This window comes from Biomphalaria glabrata, chromosome 14 (genome assembly GCF_947242115.1).
Source record: "Biomphalaria glabrata chromosome 14, xgBioGlab47.1, whole genome shotgun sequence".
Taxonomy (NCBI): domain Eukaryota; kingdom Metazoa; phylum Mollusca; class Gastropoda; family Planorbidae; genus Biomphalaria; species Biomphalaria glabrata.
This window is the reverse complement of record NC_074724.1, coordinates 25,016,776-25,040,954: the sequence shown is the minus strand read 5'-3', so window position 1 is coordinate 25,040,954 and position 24,179 is coordinate 25,016,776. Positions and strand designations below refer to the sequence as shown.

The following is a 24,179-nucleotide window of genomic DNA, read 5'->3' as shown; positions in this document are numbered from 1 at the left end:
AGTCTTAAAGAATTGACATTTTTAATTTTTTTGTCAGTCCATTTTTATTTATCAACATAAATTAATTACATTATTACAAAAGAAATACTGTTCCAATTCTAGCTTTGCATTAATGCTTTCATTTTTTAGAAGGATGACTCTTTAAAAAAAAAATGCTTTTGCAACTTGCCTTAGTCAACTTAAAATCAAAATTGTCTTTTTATAGATTTAACTAAGAACAATAATAATACTGGGAACTTAAAAAAAACACATTTAAAATTTAATCTGTTATATCATTTCACATTCAAATTAGTGCAGTATTGATGAATTGAAATTTATTTATAAATAGATATATTCAGTGCTTTTTTTGTAAAAATAAATAGGTGTCGGTACTCAGTTATGGATTGCCTAGAAAGTATTCTTTTGGTGTTTTCTACATATTTTTAAATCAACATCTACAATTTCATCGTAAATTGATGAATTATCTCTATTTCATCAATGAAATCTGTAAACAGATATTATTTTGTAAAAAAAAGGAAGCTCACAAATATGCCATGCCTACATTACATCTAAGTCTTTAAATAATATAGACAATTAAATTTCCTAACATTTTCTTAATCTAGAGACTCAAAGACATAATATTATTAGTATTAACATAAAACAAACAACAGTAATATTAAAATTAGTTAAAAGCTTGGCTTTATTTCAAATACAAATGAAAAAGATGAAATGATAAATATTAGGTTATCACTTTTGCTATAAGAAAATAGTCATAAAGTATTTGAAAACTATACACTAAAAGACACCTCATATAAACCTCAACATAAATAGCAAGAAAACTGTTCTCCAATGGATCACAGTGCACATTCAATTAGAGAGAAATAAAAAAGCTGACATATGACCAAATGTGGAAAAATGAGATCTTGAGCTATAAAGGGGGAATAACCCTTGTGGGATTATGGGCACAACATGGCCTAAATTGTACAAATGTGCCAAAAACCCAAAATATCAAATACTTAACCCAAAAATAGACCAGTTCTCACCCAAACTTCAAGAAAAATAATGCATATTACATGCTATCCTGACATGATCAACAAATATATTTTGTCCTCCAAACAAGACACAATAAAATGAGACAAAACGTTCAGGGAGTTAATAACTGCATCTAATGAACCATGCCCTTGTCTCCTGAGAATGCTGACTGTGTCCTTCAAACCTGCATACAGAGTGGCCCTTACAACTGTGCAGAGAGCTGTCTGATACCTGAAACCACTGTGTAGTTCATCTTAGATATAGGTCTGATTAACTGAACCCTCCAACCTGATAATGAGAATGCTGAAGACTGAAGCTCCAGCTTTTTGATTGAAAATTAGCACAATCTCTTTTTCTATATAAATTAAAATCCAACTACTGATATTGCACTTCTAATGTATTTATACTATATCTTCTGAAGAGTGCACAGAGTCTGACACAGGTGGGGCATAGTCAGGAATGAGTGAGGCTACTTTCTTTCTAAGTTCTAGTTTTCTAGCTTGTCTTTCTTCTTCTCGCTTCTGACGCTCTTTCAAATACCTCCAATCATTAAATGTTCTTCTTGTCAAATTACTGCAAATTAACCAAAATTTTTTTTTAAATCACATTTTTAATGTTTAAATTGTAATAAAACAAAGTTCTAAGCAAATGACCTAAAAATTAAACATATAAACATTCTAATTTCAAGATGAGAGTTGTTTTATTTTGGTGACATCAACAATTAGGAGAAAAGGCAAAGAATAGGCCTAAATGGAGGGAAATCCTAAATGAAGGGGTCCTGGATCACAGTCAGTGAATGAACCAAGAGTAGGAAAAGGGCTAAAAATGTCACAGCCTCTGATGATTTTAAATTAGCAACTTGTGACCAAGTAGGCCTATGTGACCTCTTTAGTCATCTAGCTATTTAGGATTTACCTCTTTAGTTACATGACTAGTTAGGATTTACCTCTTTAGCTTGTCTCTGAAGACTTACAAACATATAAGCTTTAGTTAGTGTCAAGACAAAAAATGACAGATATGCATTTTAAAGATGACATAGATAATCTGGCAGACAGAAGAGTTCGCACATCAATAAGTCATCAACAGCTAACTGCAAGCATATCAACACAAAAAATGCACCACATATGCTTCCCTACTGTTTTAAAATTGGAAAAATCAAATGTCAGAAACTTTAAATATTTTGGAGCTATTTATATGAAGAACCAAAACCAGAATTACTTGCTAGATATTCCAGAACATGGCAGCAATCACAAAGCTCAAGATATAGTTTTTACTTTAAAGATCATGTTTCTGCATGCTTAGGTTAAAGGACACGTTAGTTTATGCCAGAAAGGAAGAGGGCAGGAAAAAGAACAATGTGAAGTCAACATCCTGGAATGGATGCTACACATGCTAAGGATGGAAAGAAAGGAATATAAAGATCTGATTGGCTAATCATTTTTAGAGCTTTAACTGTCCAATGGACATAATGGAGAGGTGAAGGTGCAAGTCAGTCAAGTTCTTTAACAACTAGTATCTATAAAACTCAAAACTTTCTATGGCTTACATTTCACAAGAAAATTTGAATGTTAATTTTTTGGCATTAAGTTCAAATAGCTCTACTACTGCATGAAAAGGAGTAATTTAGAGAAACCTTATCTCAATATCCTTGTTCACTAAAAATTAAAAAGTGGACAACTCTAACAAACTGGTTAGAAAAAGTAATTTACTCAAAACCCAATGTGGTCTGACCTGGAATCAATTCAGCATCAAAAAAAGACTTTGATATTAGGAAAAAGTCTTCTCACCTTATATAGTGCTGACTTGCTAGAGCCATTTTACTCAAAAAATTTTCTTTTTCGACAATCACCCATTCTACCCATGCTTGAAATAATTTTGTTTTGAGGTTATCCTGATAGTGTCTTTCAGCTCTGCGCTCCAACAACTGTATGTGATACTTGAACTGAGAGATTTATATTTGATGAGATTAATAAATTAGTTTCTTAATTATATATATATTATTTAAACGTTTTACTAGACAATTTGTTAAAAGTAATTCTAATACAAATAAACACTTATAAATGTATATAATCTATTTTTGTACAGGTAGGTACTTATATATACTGTATTGTGAACTGTTAGACAACATTCTGAATGTAATGTATAGTTTAAAGGTTTCTGTGGTAATGTTCTTTCGCAAATATAACCCGCAGGTTATATAAGTTTTTACAGACGCAAGGCAGCTGTGCCAGGTATATAAAGGTGTGGAGTTTATACAATTTATTTTACTCAATGGACATACCTCCTATAATTTGCTGTGAAATGTACATAGGAAAGCTTTATCTCATTAAAAACCTCAAAAAAACAAATAGTATGGATGAAGCAGAGAATCTTTAAAATACCAGTAGCCAATTGTGACAAGTTTACGGTATGCAGGGTATACAAGAGTGCAAGCGGGTTGTACGATGTTGTTTTGACTTATTTTGTCATTTTTGAGGGGTTATATGTGTGTGCGGGTTATACGCAAATGCAGGCTATATGCAAGAAAATATGGTACGCTTTAACATGGGATCATGAGACCAACTTCTTTACTCTCCACAACAAATATCATGCATTCAATGGAGCTGGGTGGACCCAATGACATTAGAAAATCCCAATTTAAAAAATCCCAATCTTCTTCAGGATTTATACTCAAAATCCTCATTGTAACAGCCAAACACTTTAAACTTAGACACAATATCCCATAACCTAAACAAAATAATTAAACTCACATTTCTCCAAGAATGAAAACTATGTTTGATAACTAAAAATTGATGCATTTGATCAGCCAAATGTTCTTTCCCTTGCCTTTCTTCTGCGGCAAACTGTTTCCATGCTTTAAAACATTTTCTGTAATATAAAATGCAGGCCACATTAAATATTTAGAGATTTTATTTAGTCAGTCAAATATCAGTATAGAACCGTGTGTTGCTAAAGACTAGAATTCATCAAATAACAGGCAAAATATGAAGTGCACATATTTTTAAAATAAATAGAAAATGAATGTCTACAAATAAAATTTTCAAGATCCATTTTAGTAAAAATATTTTGTTCAAATATTAAATCAAGAGTGATAGAAATTATAATTACTATGTTTTGCTTGTACGTAAAATAATATTGGGGTTGTCTAACATAAAAATAGTGTAAATATTATGACTATGGCATGTATAGATACAGTAACATAGGTAGGTTGAAAATCAGGAATTGTTAAACATAAAATTGGTTTAAATATTGTTGTAGTTGTAGATAAAATAAAATATAGGTTGAAGATCAGGGATTGTAATATGGATAATTTGTGTAAGCCAATATGGAATGCAAAATTAAAATAATATTCTTGTTTCAAATCAAAAGATTGTACTGTTGTAAACAGGAAGGGTGGGGAGTTGTTTCCTCTTTACAAATCTCCATACTGCAGGTGCCTTAATTTTAGGATGGACAATAATAATAAAAACAGGGTTTTTCAAACAGTACCCTATAATTTAACATTTTTTAAAGGATAATAAGTTATATTGTTTTCTTCCAAATACTATACATGTCTTCTTTGAGTTATCTTTCGATATTTTACTCACACTGATCACTTGAAAAATTATCCACGATCTAAATGCAAATATCAAATACGTGTCTGTCGGGAAGATTGTTACATTTCTTAAAATCTGATTATAATTAGGATTGCCAAACACAGAATTTAATACACCATTATGCATTTTCAAATCCATAATAGAAATATTGGTGAAAAATGGGTTAGTCTTAAAAGTGAATTGAAATGGACAAGATGGGTTTATGATGAATTGTACACTACTTTGCTTTTTGTATTGTACCTTTAGGAGAAAGTAAACAAAACTAAAGAAAATATCTTTCTGATCTTATGGATGCTTTGCAGGAAGGTTACAGAAATGTTTGTATGGACACAAAGTAACTCTAGTGTTGAATACAGACAATTAACATAATTCAGTCTGTATTATAAATTACTTACTATATGACTTTCTTAATCCCTAAGTTTCCATCTGTTTTAAAAACTACTACTCATAACTTCTCTAAGTCTTAGTTCCAGTCAGTATTACAAAGTACTAGTACTTCATGATTCCTTTATCCCAGAGTTTCAGTCTGTTGTATAAACTGCTTGAGCCATAAGACTAAGACTAAGACTGCTTTATTGATCCTTACGTAAATTTGTTGTGATTACAAGGACTCTTTTCTCATATAAAGACAACACAACAGAAAAATACACATAAATACAACAGACAATGTAAAGAGTTCATTCAGTGACTACACACAGGTATTTTGGTGCATTTCATGTTCCCTGATCAATGAGTGGTGGTGATAGAGTCTGACCTAGTGAGGTACGAACGAGTTTTTGTACCGCTCCGTTCTTGTTTTGATTGACAGCAGTCGCCCACTTCGCAACAACCTGACGTAGTTCTGATGGAGCGGTGGTCGTTGTCTTCCAAGATTTTTTCGATTTTTCTTAAGCACTTTTTGTTCAAAAAGTTCCTTTAGATGTGGTAATGTTGTGAGTGTAATTTTTGGTGCTTTTTTAATGATGTTTTCTAGACGTCGCAGCAGTTTAGATGAGGTGTTGCCTTGCCAACTAGTTTTTCCGTATGTTTTCAGATTTTCGTATAGTCGCACCCTAAAAAGTCTCAAGGATCTTCTTGTTTAGTTTAAAGCTATTGAGTTTGTATAGAAAAAAGAGTCGCTGGCTGCTTTCAGAGTTCCAAGGTGGTCTTCCCATGAAAGCTTGTTGTTGATGATAACGCCTAGATATATATATGCCTTTACTTGTTCTATGGATGTAGTGTTTATTTGCAGTTCACATACAGTTTGTTTTTTCTTTCTAAAATCTATTATAAGTTCTTTAGTTTTTGTGACATTCAGTTCTAGAAAGTTGTCGGTGCACCAGTTTGTAAACTCTTCTATCGAACCTCAATACTGAGTTTCGTCTCCTAAAATAAGACCGTCTATGGCAGTATCATCAGCAAATTTAATGAGTTTAAATCATTAGCTACTAAGCCCATACCTAAGCAGCATAACTCTAAATACTAAGCAAAGGGAGGTAACTCCAAAATATCAATAGACTGACTTTACAAAATATATTTTGAAAAACATAAAACAATATCTATCAATAACATAAAATACTTCTAAAAAAAGAGAAATGGATGACCTTTAAAATGATGTATAATTGGAATAGGTTTTACAAGATTAAAACAATAAAAACAACAGATAAAGACGAAAATTTGTTCAAGTGCCTGATTTTTTGAAGACTGGTGAACCCCCCCCCCCCCCCCACCCCAATCAGATCTGTAATTTTTGGTAATATTTAACATTTACCCAAAGACCAGTAATGTTTATAAATAGGAATTTAGTAGGCCTATACAATAAACATTATGCTTATATATAAAATCTGTATATGTCTTGAGTATTTACTGACTTTCACTGGGTGCGCATGAGGCCCTTAGTTGCCTGAACATGGCATCATGCTGATGTGGTTCTGCATGTCTCAGATTTCATTACTTCAAGCATAACAAAGTAAAAGTAATCAAACCATTGTCCAAACCAATGTTGTGAACATCCCCAACAAGATCTTTTTCATCAAAAGTTTTCATGTGGTAAATAAAAACTGTTCAAAATATCAGTCAAAGAAGTTGAAGATTCATTGATGCTAGATCCAGAATAGACTAGATGATAGATCTAATGTTTTCTTTACTCTCTATCTGAATCGGACTAGATCTAAGTCTAAATGTAGAGCTAAATTCTAATGATCAATGTCTTGATCAATATCAAGTTCATTATTAGCTATATTTAGTGTATTATTAGCGATAATGGGTCTAAAAATTGAAAGGTCATTGAGAAAATGGCCTGCGCAGCTAAGAAAAATGGAAAAAAAAAATCACCAAACTTCGAAGGCCCATAGAAACTGAAGCCAAAGACGTAAAAACATCCTTTTTTTTTTAACGAAACGATCTATATTTCTACTTTTTTAAAAACCCAGCAAGATCAAAATAACACCACGCGTCACGCAGGAAAATGAGAGCTACGCAAGTCACGCTGTGTATGTGCTGTGGCGGGCGCATTTGGGCGCATTAGTACTGAGGGGGGAAGGGCGCATTTGGGTGCATTAGTAGCTAATGAGTTAACTGAGTCATAGATGCTTCTTATATCATTAGTGTAAAGAGTGTACAGTACAGGAGAAAGTACACAACCTTGTGGAGCACATCCGTTTTTTTTTAACGAAACGATCTATATTTCTACTTTTTTAAAAACCCAGCAAGCTCAAAATAACACCACGCGTCACGCAGGAAAATGAGAGCTACGCAAGTCACGCTGTGTATGTGCTGTGGCGGGCGCATTTGGGCGCATTAGTACTGAGGGGGGAAGGGCGCATTTAGGTGCATTAGTAGCTAATGAGTTAACTGAGTCATAGATGCTTCTTATATCATTAGTGTAAAGAGTGTACAGTACAGGAGAAAGTACACAACCTTGTGGAGCACCCGTACATAGTACTTGAGTTGACGATTTGGTGTTGTTGACTTTAACATACTGGGGGCGTTGGGTTAAAATGTTTAGAACCCATGCTTGTAAGAATGGGCTTACATTTAAGTTACTCAGTTTGTTTATCATTAGATGTGGCTGTATGGTATTGAAAGCCAAGGAGAAATCTACGAAGAGGCCTGAGCATATGTTTTGGGTATATCTAACTCTTAGTTCCAGTCAGTATTAGTGCTGGTACTTACTTCAGGATTTCTTTATCCCTGTGTTTCACAGACTTCAACCAGTTTCTCTTGGACAAGGAGATCAGCTTTTTAAAGGGAAGCAATCCTCTGTATTTGAGAATAGCTTTTCTGTAGTGCTCTTCAGCTATTTTGTTTTTCTCTTCCAGAAGAGCTTCTTGTCTTTTTTTCTCTTCCTCTTTCTTACACACAAATATTTAAAATTTAATAGGTATAGAGTGAATAAAAAAAATAGATTTAAAAAGGATGAATGATTCAACTGATATAAATGTATGTCTTAGTGGAACAGAATAAATGCCAACAAAACATTAAGAATGTGCAATGTAAATATTAAATTTATAAATATGATTATAAATTTCACCGTAACAATGACAATCGACAAAAAAAAAAAGGAATATAAATAAACACCTGCTTTTCCAAGAGTTTTTTCTGTCTATAGGCTGCTGCTTTGGCACGTTTTTCAGCCTCAATTTCCATTAGTTTTTCTTGCTGTTCCTTTTGAATCTGAGCCTGATGATATTTTTAGTTAGAAATAGCTGTCAATTTGATTATTTATTTGCTTTCATTTTTAAAATGCTTCTCATCAAAATAAATTCTTAAAGTCTCATTAAGATTCATATTTTTTTGTATTTCATTAAATATTTTTCTGTATAATTTACTAAACCTGGATTTGGGCACAAAAGATAAAGATATCAAGGTATGCAAAGACATAACAAATACTTTCTTATGAAGTAAGGGAAATAGTGCAAGGCAATGAATTTAACATAAATAAATGGGACAACGCATTAAACTGACAGTTAAAAAATAAATCGGACTTTTACAAAAATACATTTTCTCACAAATGTTTAAAGTAAATGCAGTAAAGGCTGATTCCATATTGCCTAAGTACAAACAAGGTACTCTTGTCTGCTCTCTTTACTAAAAGTTTTACTACAAATTGTGTATATATTAACTAATGTTTGCTTATTCTTTAATTGAATTTGACCAAATAATAACATCAATGTTTTTAAAGCATAAAATTTGATTTTATGGAGTTATTTTAAAAGCAGAGTTTGTTACATACCAGCTTTTCTTCTTCTTGCTGCCTTTTCTTATCTTCCCTCTCTGCTTTGATCCTGGCCCTCTCAGCAGCTCTCTGTTCCATATCTAAGAATAATTAGGCAATTAAGGCAAACAATAAAGCAAAGAATTTGTTTACTTTTTTGAGTGATATATAAAACTAAGTTTTAAATTGCATCAAAGAGATTTTGGTTACTTTTTAGATACTGGTTTAGGCAAGGATGATAATAAATAATATAATAAATCATTTATCTGAAACTAACTTTTTAAAACTTGCAAATATTTTGTGTTCTGACAAGCTGTAGAAGAAGTTCCTTGAGATACTGAAGTCACTTCAGATCTTGAAGTTGTTTGCCTTGCCCTGTGTACAAAAAAAAAGAAGGATACTTAAAACATATGAGAACAATTATGTTTACATTTGCTAAGGAATGTTAATAGCGTTATGAATGGTGCTAAAGTTGGGGAAATGTTTTTACGATATTTCACAAACTTCAGTACCATTCATTGGTCAAGTATTAACAAGTTGGAAAATATTGTTAAGATGTTTTAAGATTATTTTAAACTTAAACCTGTCAGTTTCATCCCCACTAACGTCTCCAGGTTTTGTATTAATTTCCTGACAAGCATTTTTCTCAACCGTCACTTTTCCATTCTGTTTCCCAGCATCTACAGAGTTGTCTCCCCTTGGTATCTGTGTACCTGGTGGAGGAACTAATGGCCAGATTTCATGAGCGAAAGGTGAATTTTTAAAAAATGTACAAATTATTGAATTATGTGAGCCCTTATAAATAGTTTTCATACAACATTTTGACTTCATATTTTCTTAAACTGTAACATAATTATACACAAGGACTACTACAATGGAACCAATTATACTCATCTATAGGCCCTATTATTTCAGACTAATATTTATGCTATTGCAAGCTCAATATTATTGTGTATAGAAAATTTTATAGAAATATATACCTCAAATACTAATTGCTATTCATGTTAAGACCTAACAGCTGCCTGGAAAGGGGAACTGCTATTTGGTCAACCATTGCTAATACCCAGTTTTTCATCTCACCACTCATCACTATGAGATGAATCATTCAACCATCATAGTCATCTTGCAACTTAATGTGATCAACATATATATATATATATATATAGAAAGAAAGAGAGAGAGAGAGAGAGTGTTTGTTTTGCATTGATCTCTGATGGGTATGTACCAGTATATTTTGAGTCCATGTGTTGAAAAGATTCATATGACTTTATTTAAAGGAAATGCTGCACAACTAAAAAGAATACTTTACAGAGAGCGTGGATGTCTTGGGGACATATAATCAGTTTCCTGAGGTATGGCATTTCATTGTAGATGCACTGAAGGTAAAATGCAATCATTTAGTGTTATGGAGTGTGTGTGTGTGTGTTTCTATGGAGATGATGGGAAGAAGTTAGCAATTGGTTGTGAATGATGCATCATAGGTGGCATTGTCATCACTTGGTCTGAGTTAGAACAGACAACATCAGAAGGTAAGAGTGAAAGGTTGTGTTATTATAGTGAGTTTGTTGACGAATATTATAACTAAAGTTTACTACATCTATTTCATTTATCACAAATTGATTTTGTCTTGTTGATTGATTGATTTAGCATTGTTCACAAGGAAGTTATTCAAGTTATTTGAAGTTCTATTAGTTAATATACATTACACTTACAACTGTTTAGTTTTCTACCAGCAGTTTGGTGCTTCAGTCAACCGGTAACAACACCCAGTAATCACCCTTGCACTCACAAGGAGCCAATTATAATTAAAAAAAATATATTGTCTAAGATGAAAATCACCTTCTAAGACTTCAAGAGGAGGTAGAGGAGAAGAAACTGTTCCAGGGGCTAGCCTTTGTTTCAAACTCTGCTGCTTTTGCTCATACTGAAGCTCCTCAATCAGTCTTTTCTGCTCCCTAAGCTGATTCTGCTGTTCCTTCAGTGTCTGCTGCTGAGCGTTGTAGCGGTGTTCAAAATTGTTGGCCACAAAGTGCTTGTTCATCCAGGGCTGGGTACCAAACCTAAGCAGTACAGATTAGTTATATTATGGATAAAGTAATTACATTCTAGAGATGGAGATAGCAAAAACCTTGTGAAAAATGACAAAAAAATTTGAAAAAAAAAATGAATCTAACATTTTATGATGCTTTTCTTTTAGATCTGTCATAAAATGTATTAAGGATAGTCTTGATTTAGTTAAGAGATAAAGGAGTCTTGAATCACAAAATGAAATCTTGACCAGTCAAGTTAATATTTTCCATTTTCTAGAAGATAATAAACTAATGAAACACTAAATGTTAGAATAGAGTTTTGAAGACTAAATGTCGAACTAGAATTTTGAACAATAAATGTCAGTATAGAGCTTTCAATACGAAATATTAAAATGGAACTTTGTGTAAACAAACCTTTTTCTTATTTCTAAATCTGTGTGCTGCCTGACAACTCCATCCTGAGCTGTGAGATTTGAAATGTCCTTTTTAGATAACTTTAAATGCTGGTGAGTAACTTGCCAAGGTTCCTTAGGGAGTGATCTCCCTCGACTAGAGACGGACTCACTTAGTCCACTGATGGAGGTTTCACTGCGAAAGGTTGGAGCATTCTCACTTTCTCCCCAAGCCAGTTTGACAACAGGTGTGCTAGACTCTTGATCCTAAACAATCAATTTTATTTTTTAATACAATGAACATGTATGTGAAAACTGTTTTTAGAAAGCTAAATGCCCTAGAGAAAGATTGTTAACCAAAGATAAATTAATTTTCGTTAATATAATATGGTTGTTTATGTTTTGTTTTGCTGTATTCTGGGTGGAGGGCAGGGGGGGGGGTAAGCGATAACCAAGGCAATGACAGGTCTCTGTACTATTACACAACGGAGTTTAAAGCTCTTAGTGCTAAAACAAATTAAGAATATTACACAACAGATTTGCAGTTTCCATTAGGGTGAACTCTAAACAATCCTAGTTTGACTAATGTCTTTGACTAGCATTTAAACTCAGGATTTTCGCAAGGCACTCTAAACATTTTTTGCGAACTCTCTTATTATGAAGATATTGAAACTGTAGCTAAATGTTAACTTAGTATAATTTAGTGTAAATATATAGATAGATAGTAAATATATAGATAGATAGATCTAATTAGTACTCTACAAATAAAATGATGTCAAAGGACCCTTCTGCAGCCATGTGTTCAGTCACACAAAACTGCAATTTAACAAGGAGTAAGCTATTTATGGCATTGACTTCATGAAGCATTCCACAAAACACAAATACAAAAACATTCATTCAATTATTATTTAATCCATGTTGTTTCTTGCTACACAGCTTCATCAGATCAAACTTTAGATGACCTCTTTGAATATTTTTATTTGTCCAGGCTTCGAAAAAAAAAAAAATTTCTTTAAAAAAAAAACTTGTTGGACATATACAAAAATTAACAAATTTAAATATTCTTCTATTTAAATGATAAAAAACTTACACAACTTACTTCTATACTAACTATAGTCAAATCATCTGACTGAGTATCTTTAAACTTGCCAAGTTGGACTGTTTTCTTAGTTGGTGCTAAAGTTTCATTTAATTTTGCCTGTTTCCCCACTTTCCCTTCAGCTACAGCCTTAAGCAGTGACATCATTTTGTTCTTTGTTTGTTCCTGTTCTTTTTCCAGCTCTTTTCTTTCTCCACATTCCTTAGCAAAGAGTTGCCAAGTCAGAAAACATTGACGCAGTGTTGAGATGGTCCAGTGCCTTACAGCCTTCAACATTTGTCTACAACAGTTTTATATGCCATGACAATGAATCATTAGATAATCATTTTTAAAAAAATTGATGAAAAAAAAGTTACCTGTAAATAATTAATAAACAACTTTAAAATATTGAAAAATATGTCTACTTTCAAATAATATATACTTTAAATACCTTTAAATTAAAATAAAATTAAGGTTAATAAATACTCAATTTTCCAGGTTGGGTTTAAACACTGGGGATACAGGCCTGTGCTTTTCAAAAATGTTTTTTTTTTAATTAATAAAATAGCTAAACATATCTGGTTTTCACTAAAAGAAGAGACTCCATGCTCATGTTCTTAGAGGAAAGTTTTAAAAAAAATAATAATGGCATCCCATCACACCCTACCACATTCTAATCCCTAATCCCTTAAAGACGCATCCTATCCCAATAGGCGCCACAGAGTTTAGATGTTATATAAAATTTTAAAATAAAATTTTTCAATTATACACTAAAAGCTGACAATGTTGTTGATAGAAAAAAGAAGATGTAAAGCAAATATAATTTTACAATATTTGTCTCCTTTGAAATATTTTTTTTGACAGACTTTTGGGTTTATTAGAATTTTTCTTTGCTGTAAACTATATACAAAATAAAAAAATAAATGTACATACTTTTGGCTATCAATCATTTCTCGTTCATGTTTCTCAGCCTCAACATCTAGCTTCTGACTTCTTACATGTGACCGCCATGCACCCCAGATTTTAAGCATAAGCTTCCAATCAGACATGGCCTTGACTTTACCTAGGAGCAGACGCCTGGACAAAACTAGATCATACCAGGCTGTAAAATGTCTATGAAGACACTGCAAAATATTTTTTCAGTTATTTTCTAAATTATATGAAATGCAATTTCAAAACGTTTAAGGCTAGTGATTTATTTATCTATACACAGTTGAGTCTATACCATACATTAAATAATGTTAATTGCTTACAAATCAAGCCCTAAGAGCACTTTACAATAAAAAAAACAGTTTTTGTAAGACTAAAGATGTTGAGAATTAGGAAAATGAATACAGCTAAGGTCATTTTTACTACTTGGAATTATTGACTACATATTAATTTTTTTGTTTAATTTAAAACAGACTCTTAGTGATGACATATTAAACAGCTATGTAGATACGATGCACTGCCAAGAAAGTTTTGTTATCACAGTTTAAACAATGATTAATTTATGAACCAAAAATCTTTTATTTGTTAAAATTATAGTTATCAATAATTATCATTTCTTCACTAATAGACTTTACCTGTAAATTTTTGGAAGTTATTCTAGATTTAATGGCTTCCATTTTCATCAATTGTTTGAACTTTCTTTCATTTTCTAGTCTCTGGGTTAAAAGTATATCTCTATCTTCTTGAGCCCTCTGTCTTTCTAGTTCCTCTCTTGCCAACTTGTTCAATTGTTCTTCTTCTTCTCTTTCCCTTAGTAAGAAAAACAATAATTTGGTTAAAAAAAAATATTAATTGTGCTTCATTAAATAAAATATTTATGCATTTTTTAACCCCCCAAAAAATCATAAATATTTAAGTAATATAAATATGTTGGTGTTAGAGAGTAGAGTGTGGGGCTAAAAACTGAAGCTTTCAGATTCAAATCTAAGTGAAGATATTGATTGATTCTACCTAGTTCAAATGATAGTAAGAGAAAAAGCATGTTTGCCAGCCACATAATATAACATCTTCTTAAAGTATTGTCTATAGATAGAGGCTTCTTCAGGACTCAAGGTGCAAATGTAATTGTTTTATTTCTATAAGATAATTTAACCCAAAGTCTTGTCATGTCCATACCTTCTGATCTCCTCCTCCCTCTTCCTTCTTTCCTCGTGCATCTCTTTGCGTATTTTCGCCATTTCTTTCTTCATCTCCATTTCCTCTTTCCTGGCCCTTATCTCTCGTTCCTTTTGCTCCTAAAGACATGAATTATTCAAAGACAATCATTTAACTAAGTTTTCTTTTTTTACAAAGCTAATATAAACTCACTCCGTCTGAGTGGATTCTTTTACACATTTGTTCTCCCACTTCACATTCTGTGATCAAGATTACATTTTGCAAGACTAATCATTTTTAAAAAATTAACTAATTAGTTAATCAATTAGTTGTAATTATTTAAATTTTATTTCTATAGAGAAAATGGAAGATAAATCTAAAATCTTGCAGAATTGATAAGATGTGGCAGTGATTATGCAGTGCTTTCCCTTATATAAGCTTTTTAATTTTTTTTAAAGTATTTTATTATTTTGCTTGTTCTGATTTAGCAATATATATATATATATATATATATATATATATATATATATATATATATATATATATATATATATATATATATATATATATAATTGTAATATAAAGTAGTTGTTCTGTTAATATTTTTAAAATATATACATACTTGTAAAGTTTAACATACTGGTACTTATTGTGGATACTTTTTCCGTAAAATTAAAATTTAATCAGGAAGCCTTTTCATTTCTGTTACAAATAATTCAATAAATAAAAAGCACTTGTGTAGTATAACAAAAGAATTATGTTTTTTATCTAATTACTTATTTAAACATTTTTTCACCATCGTTTCCTTTTTTTTTATACATGTTTCGGATGTTCCTTTACAATTAAAGATTATTACATCCTAGCCCAATCCTCCTTCATGATGGCAGGAGAAGGTGGATGGCAGGGATCGAACCCATGACCTTCGAGGTAACAGTCCAGAGCACATACCAATGACTAGGCAGCCATTGTTAGGTAAATAATGTTTTAAAAATTAAATTTTAAAAAGCATTAAACTGAACTGAAAATGCTTTTTAAATATCCAAATCATTCTATGGGTATCATTACAAATATGAAAAATTCTAAAAATTTCAGAAATTCAGAAGCACAGACCTTTAACAAAAGTTGCTGAGCTTGAAGTCTGGCCTCTTTCTTCAACTGGGCATCACCCTTTTTCTTCTGACCTTCTTTTTCTCTCTTTTCTCTATTCTCTTTCACCATTTTGTGACGCAGTTCCATCTTGGTACGTGGATCTGTTCTGGGCTCCTTCTGTAAGCCTAAATCTTTTCTGTTTAATGCAACATTCAATTATTGTTTTGATAGCCTAATTATTAAAGTATCATTTAATATTATAGTAGAATATCATTTATCTAGATATCAGTTATTCAAAACATCAAATATCTGGCCTTTTTTACTTAATTTACAGTACAGTATCTAAGTGGTCTTGAGGTGTGCAGCAAAAGATCAGAGATTATTTCTCCAGATAATGGTTAGCTACTCGTTCATGGTATAAGGATTTGTTCCCCTGTATATTTTACTTGATTTTTATATTCATGTACAACCAGAAACAGCAAATGAATTTTGCTTATATTGTTGCTGAAATGGACTATTTATAATATTCTGCATTCGGTTATCTGGACAATCAATTACTTAGAGACCCCTTTACCAACTAATCTGGATAATTGACATTCTACTACATAACCATCTTCTTATTTGAAGTAATGTCTGTATTATATAAGAAGAAGATATAAAATATCTAGTTCATATGGTGAAAAAAATTTGTTATCATTGAGTTGACTTCTATTTTAGCAAAAGTTCAGTTGAATTAAATTATTTGCCATAAGAGAAATGATATTCATTCAGTCTAATATTTTCCATATTCAGTTAGTTAGTTTAAAAAAATGATAGCTCAATTTATTCCTAGCTAAAAATATTATTTTGTAAATCAACAGTTTTAAAAGTTGTTATTTTTAATATAGTCTAAATGCAAATAAATTTTTCATATTGTAGCAACTCATTACCACAGTTATTTTGAAGATTATAAAGTTCTGACTAAGATCAATAATACAGTAATCATATGAAATATCAACCATTTGAGCAAAAGTTTTGTTTTCTTTTCAGAAAAATCAACAATACATAAATGTTATAGTTATGTTTTGGATGTTCCTTCAGAATTGAAGATTATTACATCCTAGACCAAGCCTCCTTCAGGATGGAGGGTGGGGGGTGGTGGGCAAGGTTCCAACCCAGGACCATTGAGACAACAGTCCAGAGCACATACCACACAACCAGTCAGCCACCCATAAATGTAACAAATACTAACTTGAAGGTATCTTTCACCATCTCCTTGGACAACATTGTTTTCAACACTGACTGGACAGCTTCACTTTCATCCAGCTCATAGAGATTCTCATATGGGTCTAATAAATCATGTAAAATCAGTTTATAATTTATACATTTAATAAATGGAATGGAGTAAATACTATCAAAGAGTGTCACCCATTTTGGTGATAAAACTAAAGGACATGAAATAATCTGTTACCACCAGAGGTGTTGCTGGTCCAAAAGACTTGTTTCAAAGAAAGCACAAGTCTCTGTGGTTTAAACAGCAAACATGGGTTTATGTTATGACACTTGATAAGCTATGTACTAGGACCTTTTTACTATCATTTCTTTATACAGATGACAACTGCAAGCACTGATTACACAGAAACAAATGTTGCAATTATATTTACCTTATAATACACAATCTTTTGTTTAAAGAAATTTAACTCTAGAAATTTTATATCAATACAAAAATATTTTTTTTACCTAAATAACACAATATTTACTGATGTTTTGGCTATATCATAACTTAATATAATATAGTTTAGCTGACCTCCTGAGACCTACACTGAACCTATGTCACATTGCACTGCAATAGAAAATTATTGTTTGTATTTTAAAACCATTTACCTCTATCTCCCAGAGCATTACGCTTCACTCTCTCATAAATAGCAGTTTCATCTACATCAACTTCTTCTTCCAATGCCATTCTTGTCAGCCTTTCTAGGGACATGTCATCCTCATTGATTTCACAGCCATTTTTCTTCAAGATGTCATCTTTATTTTTTCTAGCTCTGCGCCAGGCTTCCAGATCATCAAAGCCATCATCGTAATCAAACCTTACTTTTTCATTCATCCACTGGGACAGCAGATCTTGCGCTAATTTAAAAAAAAAAAAGGGGGGGGGGAGCATGGAAAAGCACATTAATGGTTTTAATTTGTTTGTTTTACATAATTCTTAAGGCAAATAATCCAAAACCAAAACATTTTTTCTATAAAATTATAATTCATTTTTGCACTATATTATTAATAAATATAAAATTTTACCAAAATATATATTGAATGCATTACCTTCGTTTAAGGCTAACTCATTGTCTCTTACTTGACCTGACAACTGATGAACAGCCACTTTTCCTTTTTGTTTTCCTGAAGGCATAAGACCAAAGGCAACATCTGTAGCCTTGTCTGTGGCTTCTTCTACTTTCTAAAACAATAAAATAGTTATGTTTCAAAAGTATTAGTGAGGAAACATCAATACTATACAATTTTGAACTATTGCTAGATGGCTTTGATAAGATTTTGATTTTTTGGCACATCAGCACATTTTAAACCAAGTCATGCTCTTTAATTTTTCAAGGATTTCTTAATTAAAGCAGCCCTAAATGAGAAGCAAAATAATCACCTTGGAAATTCAGATTATGGAACCAAAGAGTGTTTTTTTTATTTAACCAGGAATTTTAGCTTCAGGCCATTGTAGCTATCTAAGTTCAAATTTTCTAATAGCCACTGAATACAGCTGATGTTAATGTGTATCTGCCTAAGGGTTACTAGCTCCTGATTTTCCTCAGGGTTCTCCTGAAGCCTTTCCTGTGTTTGGGTAAAGCTGCAAGACAGTGGAGGTTTGGATTCAGAGTTTTTCTTCTCCTTGATAGGTAGCCAAACAAGGTTAACGAGCCCCTCCCGCCCGAAGCTTACTGGTTTAGGCACCATTTGCTTGCCTTTGCCCCATCTCCTAATGGTGGTAATGGTTCAGTATCTGAACAACTGATGAAGGCCAGGAGTTGGACTGGTTGTCAGAGTCTATTTGAAACGCATGCCATTGGAAGCATTTTATAGGTAATGATGGACTTAAGACCATTACCACTTCTGGCATTAACAACCTTGCGGTTGTTATGTTATGGTACAGAGGTGGAGAAATAATAACATGTTAAATGAAATAAACAGGCATATTTAACTTAACTATCCATGCTTAAAATAATAAGTATGTATACTTTTTAAAAAATCCCTATACATATATTTTTTTAATCTGTTTACTTCATATATATAGGCAACATGCATACAAAGAAAAAAGTAAATGAATTTTCCCTTACAGACCATGTGGTCCTCAGGGCACATGATGTAAAGGTCATCATACAAAAATGAATAATATGAAGAGGATAAACATATAATTTTATATCAATTTAGTTATATAAATATTTAGCCAAAGAAAATTTATAAAGATAAGATTATAAACTGAATAATTTTCCTATGAAACTTTCAAAATGTCAACTATATTATGTTCAAATATCTTAAAATATACAAATTTGAGAGTGATATTAAAAATCCAAAAGATTTTTCAAAGTTTGCAGGACTAAAAATATATCTATGAATTTAACACATTTTTTTAGACTAATATTAACGTTTGGGTTTATTCTGATTAGTTGGGGGTGGAAGGTATAAATGTTATCCCCTCTTTTCAGACCACTTAAAAGTTCTGCCCATCCACATGTAATAGGCTAACCTAAACTAATGACCACAAACCTTAATCCAGTCAGCTATGTCATCTGTAGACTTTATGTGCTAAGTTTGCAAAGAAAATAAAATGTTAAAAATTTATCCAAATAAATTTTAATAATAATAATAATCTTTATCATCCATAAGGAAATCTGTCTTACAATTTGTGCATTACACCAAACAAAACATTATAACTATAGAAAAGAAAATATACATTCACACTGGATTCAATCAAAAGTTACATGTGAAATGTTTATATCAGATAGATGAATTGCGTTTCAAAAACAGTTTTAAACTCAAGCAGTATCTTCTCTAAAATAACTGCCCTTTGACTGGTGGTGTAAGACAGGGTCATAACAATATATATATATATATATATATATATATATATATATATATATATATATATATATATATATATATATATATATATATATATATATATATATATATATATTTTATACATATTTACTTTAGGGCCTACATCTCTATAAATATATATACTAGCATTACACACCAGTTTCTCCTGTTGATTTGTTCCCAGGCTTTATATGGCTTACTATATACAGAACATCCATACAAATATAGTATAGAATTTATATATTTATATATATATATATATATATATAGGTGACCGATCATTTCATCCCCGGTCATTTCATCCCCAATTAAATATTTTTTCTTTTTCATTGCAAATTTAATTGTTAAGGCTTTGACTTTAAGCCCTCATTTCATCTAATATATAAATATGATTATGTAGAATGCTTTTTGATATTTTTTGACATGTTACTAATGTGTTTATAGTGTTTCCTCTTCCACTTTGCATTCTTGATGAGAAATCTTATAATATATTGTAAATCTGGGTGTGTACATGGCTATAGCACTTCTATTGGATATGGGGGATGTAATATTATAATATTATCCTGCGCATGACGCAATGATCAAAGGCCAAAGTGTGGTGGAAGTAGTGAAAATGACTTGAGAAATAGAAGTGCGATTAGAATAACTATGACCATGTCACTGATAACTTATCATCAAAGGTCAAGGTGTGGTGGAAATACGACTATGTTTCCCTTTATTTTATTTTTCAATCGCTTTTACTTGAAAATGGGAGTGTCAATTTTTAGTCTTGAAATAAGGATTTTATGCATGTTAAATTTTTATAGTTTTTATTGGCATTTAATTTTAATTTTATTCTTATCTAATGTGTTGCACTTTTTTCATTTAAATAAAAAAATTAATTTATTAAATATTGCCCATTTCATGATTTTTACAATTACTATTTGTTGGATAAAATGATCAGATGATGAAAATAACAGGGGATGAAATGACCATGGGGTGAAATGACCAGGGGATGAAGTGACTGGGGATTAAGTGACTGGTGAATAAAATGACCAGGGGATGAAGTGACCAGGGGATGAAATGATAAGGGAATGAAATGACCAGGGGATGAAATGACCGTGGATTAAGTGACTGGGGATGAAGTGACATATATATATTATCAAAAGTAAATCCCAGTAAGACATTCTCTGTTGTGGGTAAAGTCTCTAATTTCTAAGATAGATCTATAACTAATAATCCTAATAATTTTTTTTTCTACGTTTTAAAATAATAACTGTAGATCCATCTACTAATCTACATTCTAAACACTAATTCTAAATTTAAACACATAGGATAGCCATAGATAGATGTCATGAGCGTAACCAAAGGGGGTTTTGAGTTTAACCCCCCCCCTTGTCGATTTGTTTTTTTTTTACATTAAAAACCACTCTTCAATATAAGACTAAAGCAACCATATTCCATGGGCGTAGCCAAGAATAGTTTTGGCAACCCATACCCAAATAGGGGTGATGGGCTGTAAGTAAGTAAGTCACCCTCCAATAAAAAAAAAACTAAAGCAAAAGTGTAGTTGCTTATTTCTACCAGTCGACGTCTCCAAAAATAAAGTGCTGTGAATAACAGAGTTGTTTTTTTACATAAAATGTTTAAATAGAAGTCTTGCAGGATAATGCAATCTAGAAACCTCAGAATATGCTTTTGTTTTAAATACTGCAAATTAAGCTTGGCATTGTGGCTCCGCCCTGGGTTCCACTGGGAAGCTACCTGCACTTCCCCAGATCCACTAGCTGGCAAAAGCGGGGTGTCTTGTGTTTTTCCACTAACTTCAAAAAGAAACTATTCTACAGTACAAAAATTATCAGAAAAAATGAAGAATCAGAATGTAATAATGATTCCTACGTATACACTCAAACACACACATGATTATATTAGAATCATTAGTATAAGAATTATCAGTGCATTATTTGTAAAAAAAAAAAAATAGGTGCGGGTACTCAGTGATGGATTTCCTAAGTTTTAATTACTAATAAATTTATAAAAATAAAGGTTAAAAATTCAAGAAAAGTAATATTTTTCCCCACGTCACAAAAAAAAGCACTGAGTATTTTATATTATACTTTTATAATTTATACTTGAGTTATGACATGACTATGACTTATGATAGTAGCATACTAGCATACATTTGATCTCGACAGTACTCGCGGTTTTTCTTGTCTCTGCCACCGATACAAGTGGGTCTTATATACGTTTTCTTCCATTTAGTTGTGTACCAAAGATAATCTTGATCTAGTATATATAGATCTAGATTCTATATCTAGAGACTAGTTGTAGATCTAGATCTCTAAATCTAGTTTCAAGTCTTTGTAAATGTTTTCTTCACTTTCAGCTGTCAACGACGCCGTGGGAATTTAAAAAAACACAGCTCTATCATAGTACGAATAACGAAATTAGAACAAAATATTCTGTAGCCAAATAAATTATGAAATTCAATTTAAAGCATATTTAAACAGGAAAAATTTGGAAAATGACCATCGAAATATATTTTATTTTTTAAAATATAATCGTCAAAATTTTAACACTCCCACCCTCCCACCCACCTCCGAAGTGAAAAGTCTTCAGCCGACACCTTCGGGTTCACGGAGGTCACGCTTCTGCGGTCACTGTTCGTCACGTTTAGATCTCAAAAACTATAAACGTTAATATAGACTATAGACCATAGACAATCCTGCAGCGGGGTCTTATCTTATATAATACAGACGTTACATTTAGTCATGTAGAATATTTGTGTTATGCAAATAACAAACTAGTGTTTAAGAGGGAAGACATATTTGGAACTCCATTTAATTATTACGTAAACACAAGCGGGTGTTGCACTGACGTGAACGTGAGCAAATGTACATATAATACCAATATGATACAGTCAATGACCTAAATTCTGCTAAGTCATAATAAGTGCAAGGGCTTTTTAAAAAAATCCTTTTCGGCTGTAGATTACGTCCTAAGCATGCTCTATTCTAACGTGACCTCAATGTCGAAGGCGCCGATTCTAATCGCCATGTAGGCCTACATCGCCATTTGGATATCTAAAAGAACACGAAAGCAACTCTTCGGATTGGGAGTCTTGATCCGATCGCTCATTTTCGTCATTACAAAAATGTTTCCAACATAAGTAATTATCTTTCCTTAACAAAGTATTCAACTGAGCGAGGCTCGGTCACCTGAACCATACAGACATACAAGAATTGCTCGCTATTTATTCTTGTTTTGTGAGGTAGAAATAGAAATAATTTTGCAAAATTTCAATTTGATCTGAGATTGGCGTGGATGTGGAAAACATAACATTTACAAACATTTTACCTGAGTTGATATAAGCTTTATTTTAGAGAGAAAAAAAAGGGGGGGTTAAGAATGTTCCGTCCTAAATAACCAAAATATTGTATGTAAGCAGTGGCGTACCTAAGGGTGGAGGGGGGAGAATTTTAAGATCCCCCCGGGCCTCCACCAAATGGGTGTCCGAAATTTATTTGTAAATACAGAAAGTAATATATTTGATTGACAAATAGTGTCAACGGGTATCTTTTTTTTTTCTTTCTACATTTATGGATTAAATTTATAACAAATTAAGACTTTACCTTGATCTAGGTCTATCAGTACGTTGACTGTTGATATTTTAAAAACATTTTTCCCACAGAGATCAAAGTTTTTTTTAAGTTAGTTTTACATTTTAAACTTTGTTGCAACGAATAAAACTGCATGATATATAGCCTACAGCGAATTCTAGATTATATCTTATCTTATCTTATATAATACAGACGTTACTTCAAAAAAAGAAGATGATTACGTCCTACGCGTCATGCATTTAGTCATGCATGTATGATTGCTACTTTACTTTTGAGCCTTCTGTCCTGAAGGCTTTCTAAATTTAGTGATTTTACTAGGTATTTTGCGTTTTTAGTCTGTGTTACTGGTTTGCCATGAATAAGATAAGTGGAATTTATTTGTTTTAGTTTTTTTGTTACTCTTAACAACTGACATTTTTCTGGGTGGAAAGACATGCTCCAATTTGATTCCCATTTCTGTAATTCATCTAATTCTCTTTGTAAAATATCTGTGTCTTGTGTTGTTTTTATTGTTCTATATATTATGCAATCGTCTGCAAATAATCTGACTTTTGTTCCTGAAGTAATGCAATTTGGTAAATCATTTATGTAAATTAAAAATAGTAGTGGACCCAAGACTGTTCCTTGAGGTACACCTGAGTTTACTGTTATCGGTGTTGATTTAGAGCCATTTATTATTACAGTTTGTTCTCTCCCTATCAGAAAGTCTTTAATCCACTGATGCAGTAGACCATTAATGCCGAAATATTTTAAATTTTTTAAGCAAACTATGGTGGTGAACTTTGTCAAAAGCCTTAGAAAAATCTAGTAAGATAGCATCTATTTGTTCACTATTATCTAAACCTTTTGAAAAATCATCAATTAGACCTATTAGTTGTGTTTCACATGATCTATATTTCCTAAGCCATGTTGGTATGGTGTGAGGACATAGTATAGTAATATCTTGTTACCTTTACTAATAATAGATCTAAATGGCGAGTATTTTATGGCTACACTAATTAACCTTGAAGCAAAATTT

The 24,179-nt window shown here is 31.9% G+C and overlaps 1 protein-coding gene across 3 annotated transcripts; it reads right to left on the bottom strand.

Moving 5' to 3' along the window:
- Positions 1-655: 655 nt before the first annotated feature.
- Positions 656-23,309, bottom strand: LOC106055198 (coiled-coil domain-containing protein 191-like). 3 transcript variants are annotated; one of them, XM_013211373.2, is made up of 20 exons: positions 23,174-23,309; positions 19,230-19,268; positions 17,781-17,913; positions 17,340-17,588; positions 16,708-16,804; positions 15,498-15,672; positions 14,409-14,527; positions 13,868-14,042; positions 13,236-13,426; positions 12,324-12,603; positions 11,247-11,491; positions 10,642-10,862; positions 9,386-9,527; positions 9,080-9,177; positions 8,821-8,903; positions 8,166-8,267; positions 7,761-7,939; positions 3,762-3,879; positions 2,799-2,953; positions 656-1,584 (listed from the first exon to the last, which is right to left on the bottom strand). In XM_013211373.2, the coding sequence occupies exons 3-20, from the start codon at positions 17,863-17,865 to the stop codon at positions 1,413-1,415; spliced, it is 2,886 nt and encodes a 961-aa protein (XP_013066827.2). In that variant the 5' UTR covers positions 17,866-17,913; positions 19,230-19,268; positions 23,174-23,309; the 3' UTR covers positions 656-1,412. The 3 variants fall into 3 exon arrangements, with proteins under 3 accessions (XP_013066827.2, XP_055867217.1, XP_055867215.1); XM_056011242.1 differs by lacking the exon at positions 23,174-23,309 and adding an exon at positions 22,139-22,215; XM_056011240.1 differs by lacking the exon at positions 23,174-23,309 and adding an exon at positions 21,722-22,054.
- Between the last annotated feature and the right edge of the window lie 870 nt (positions 23,310-24,179).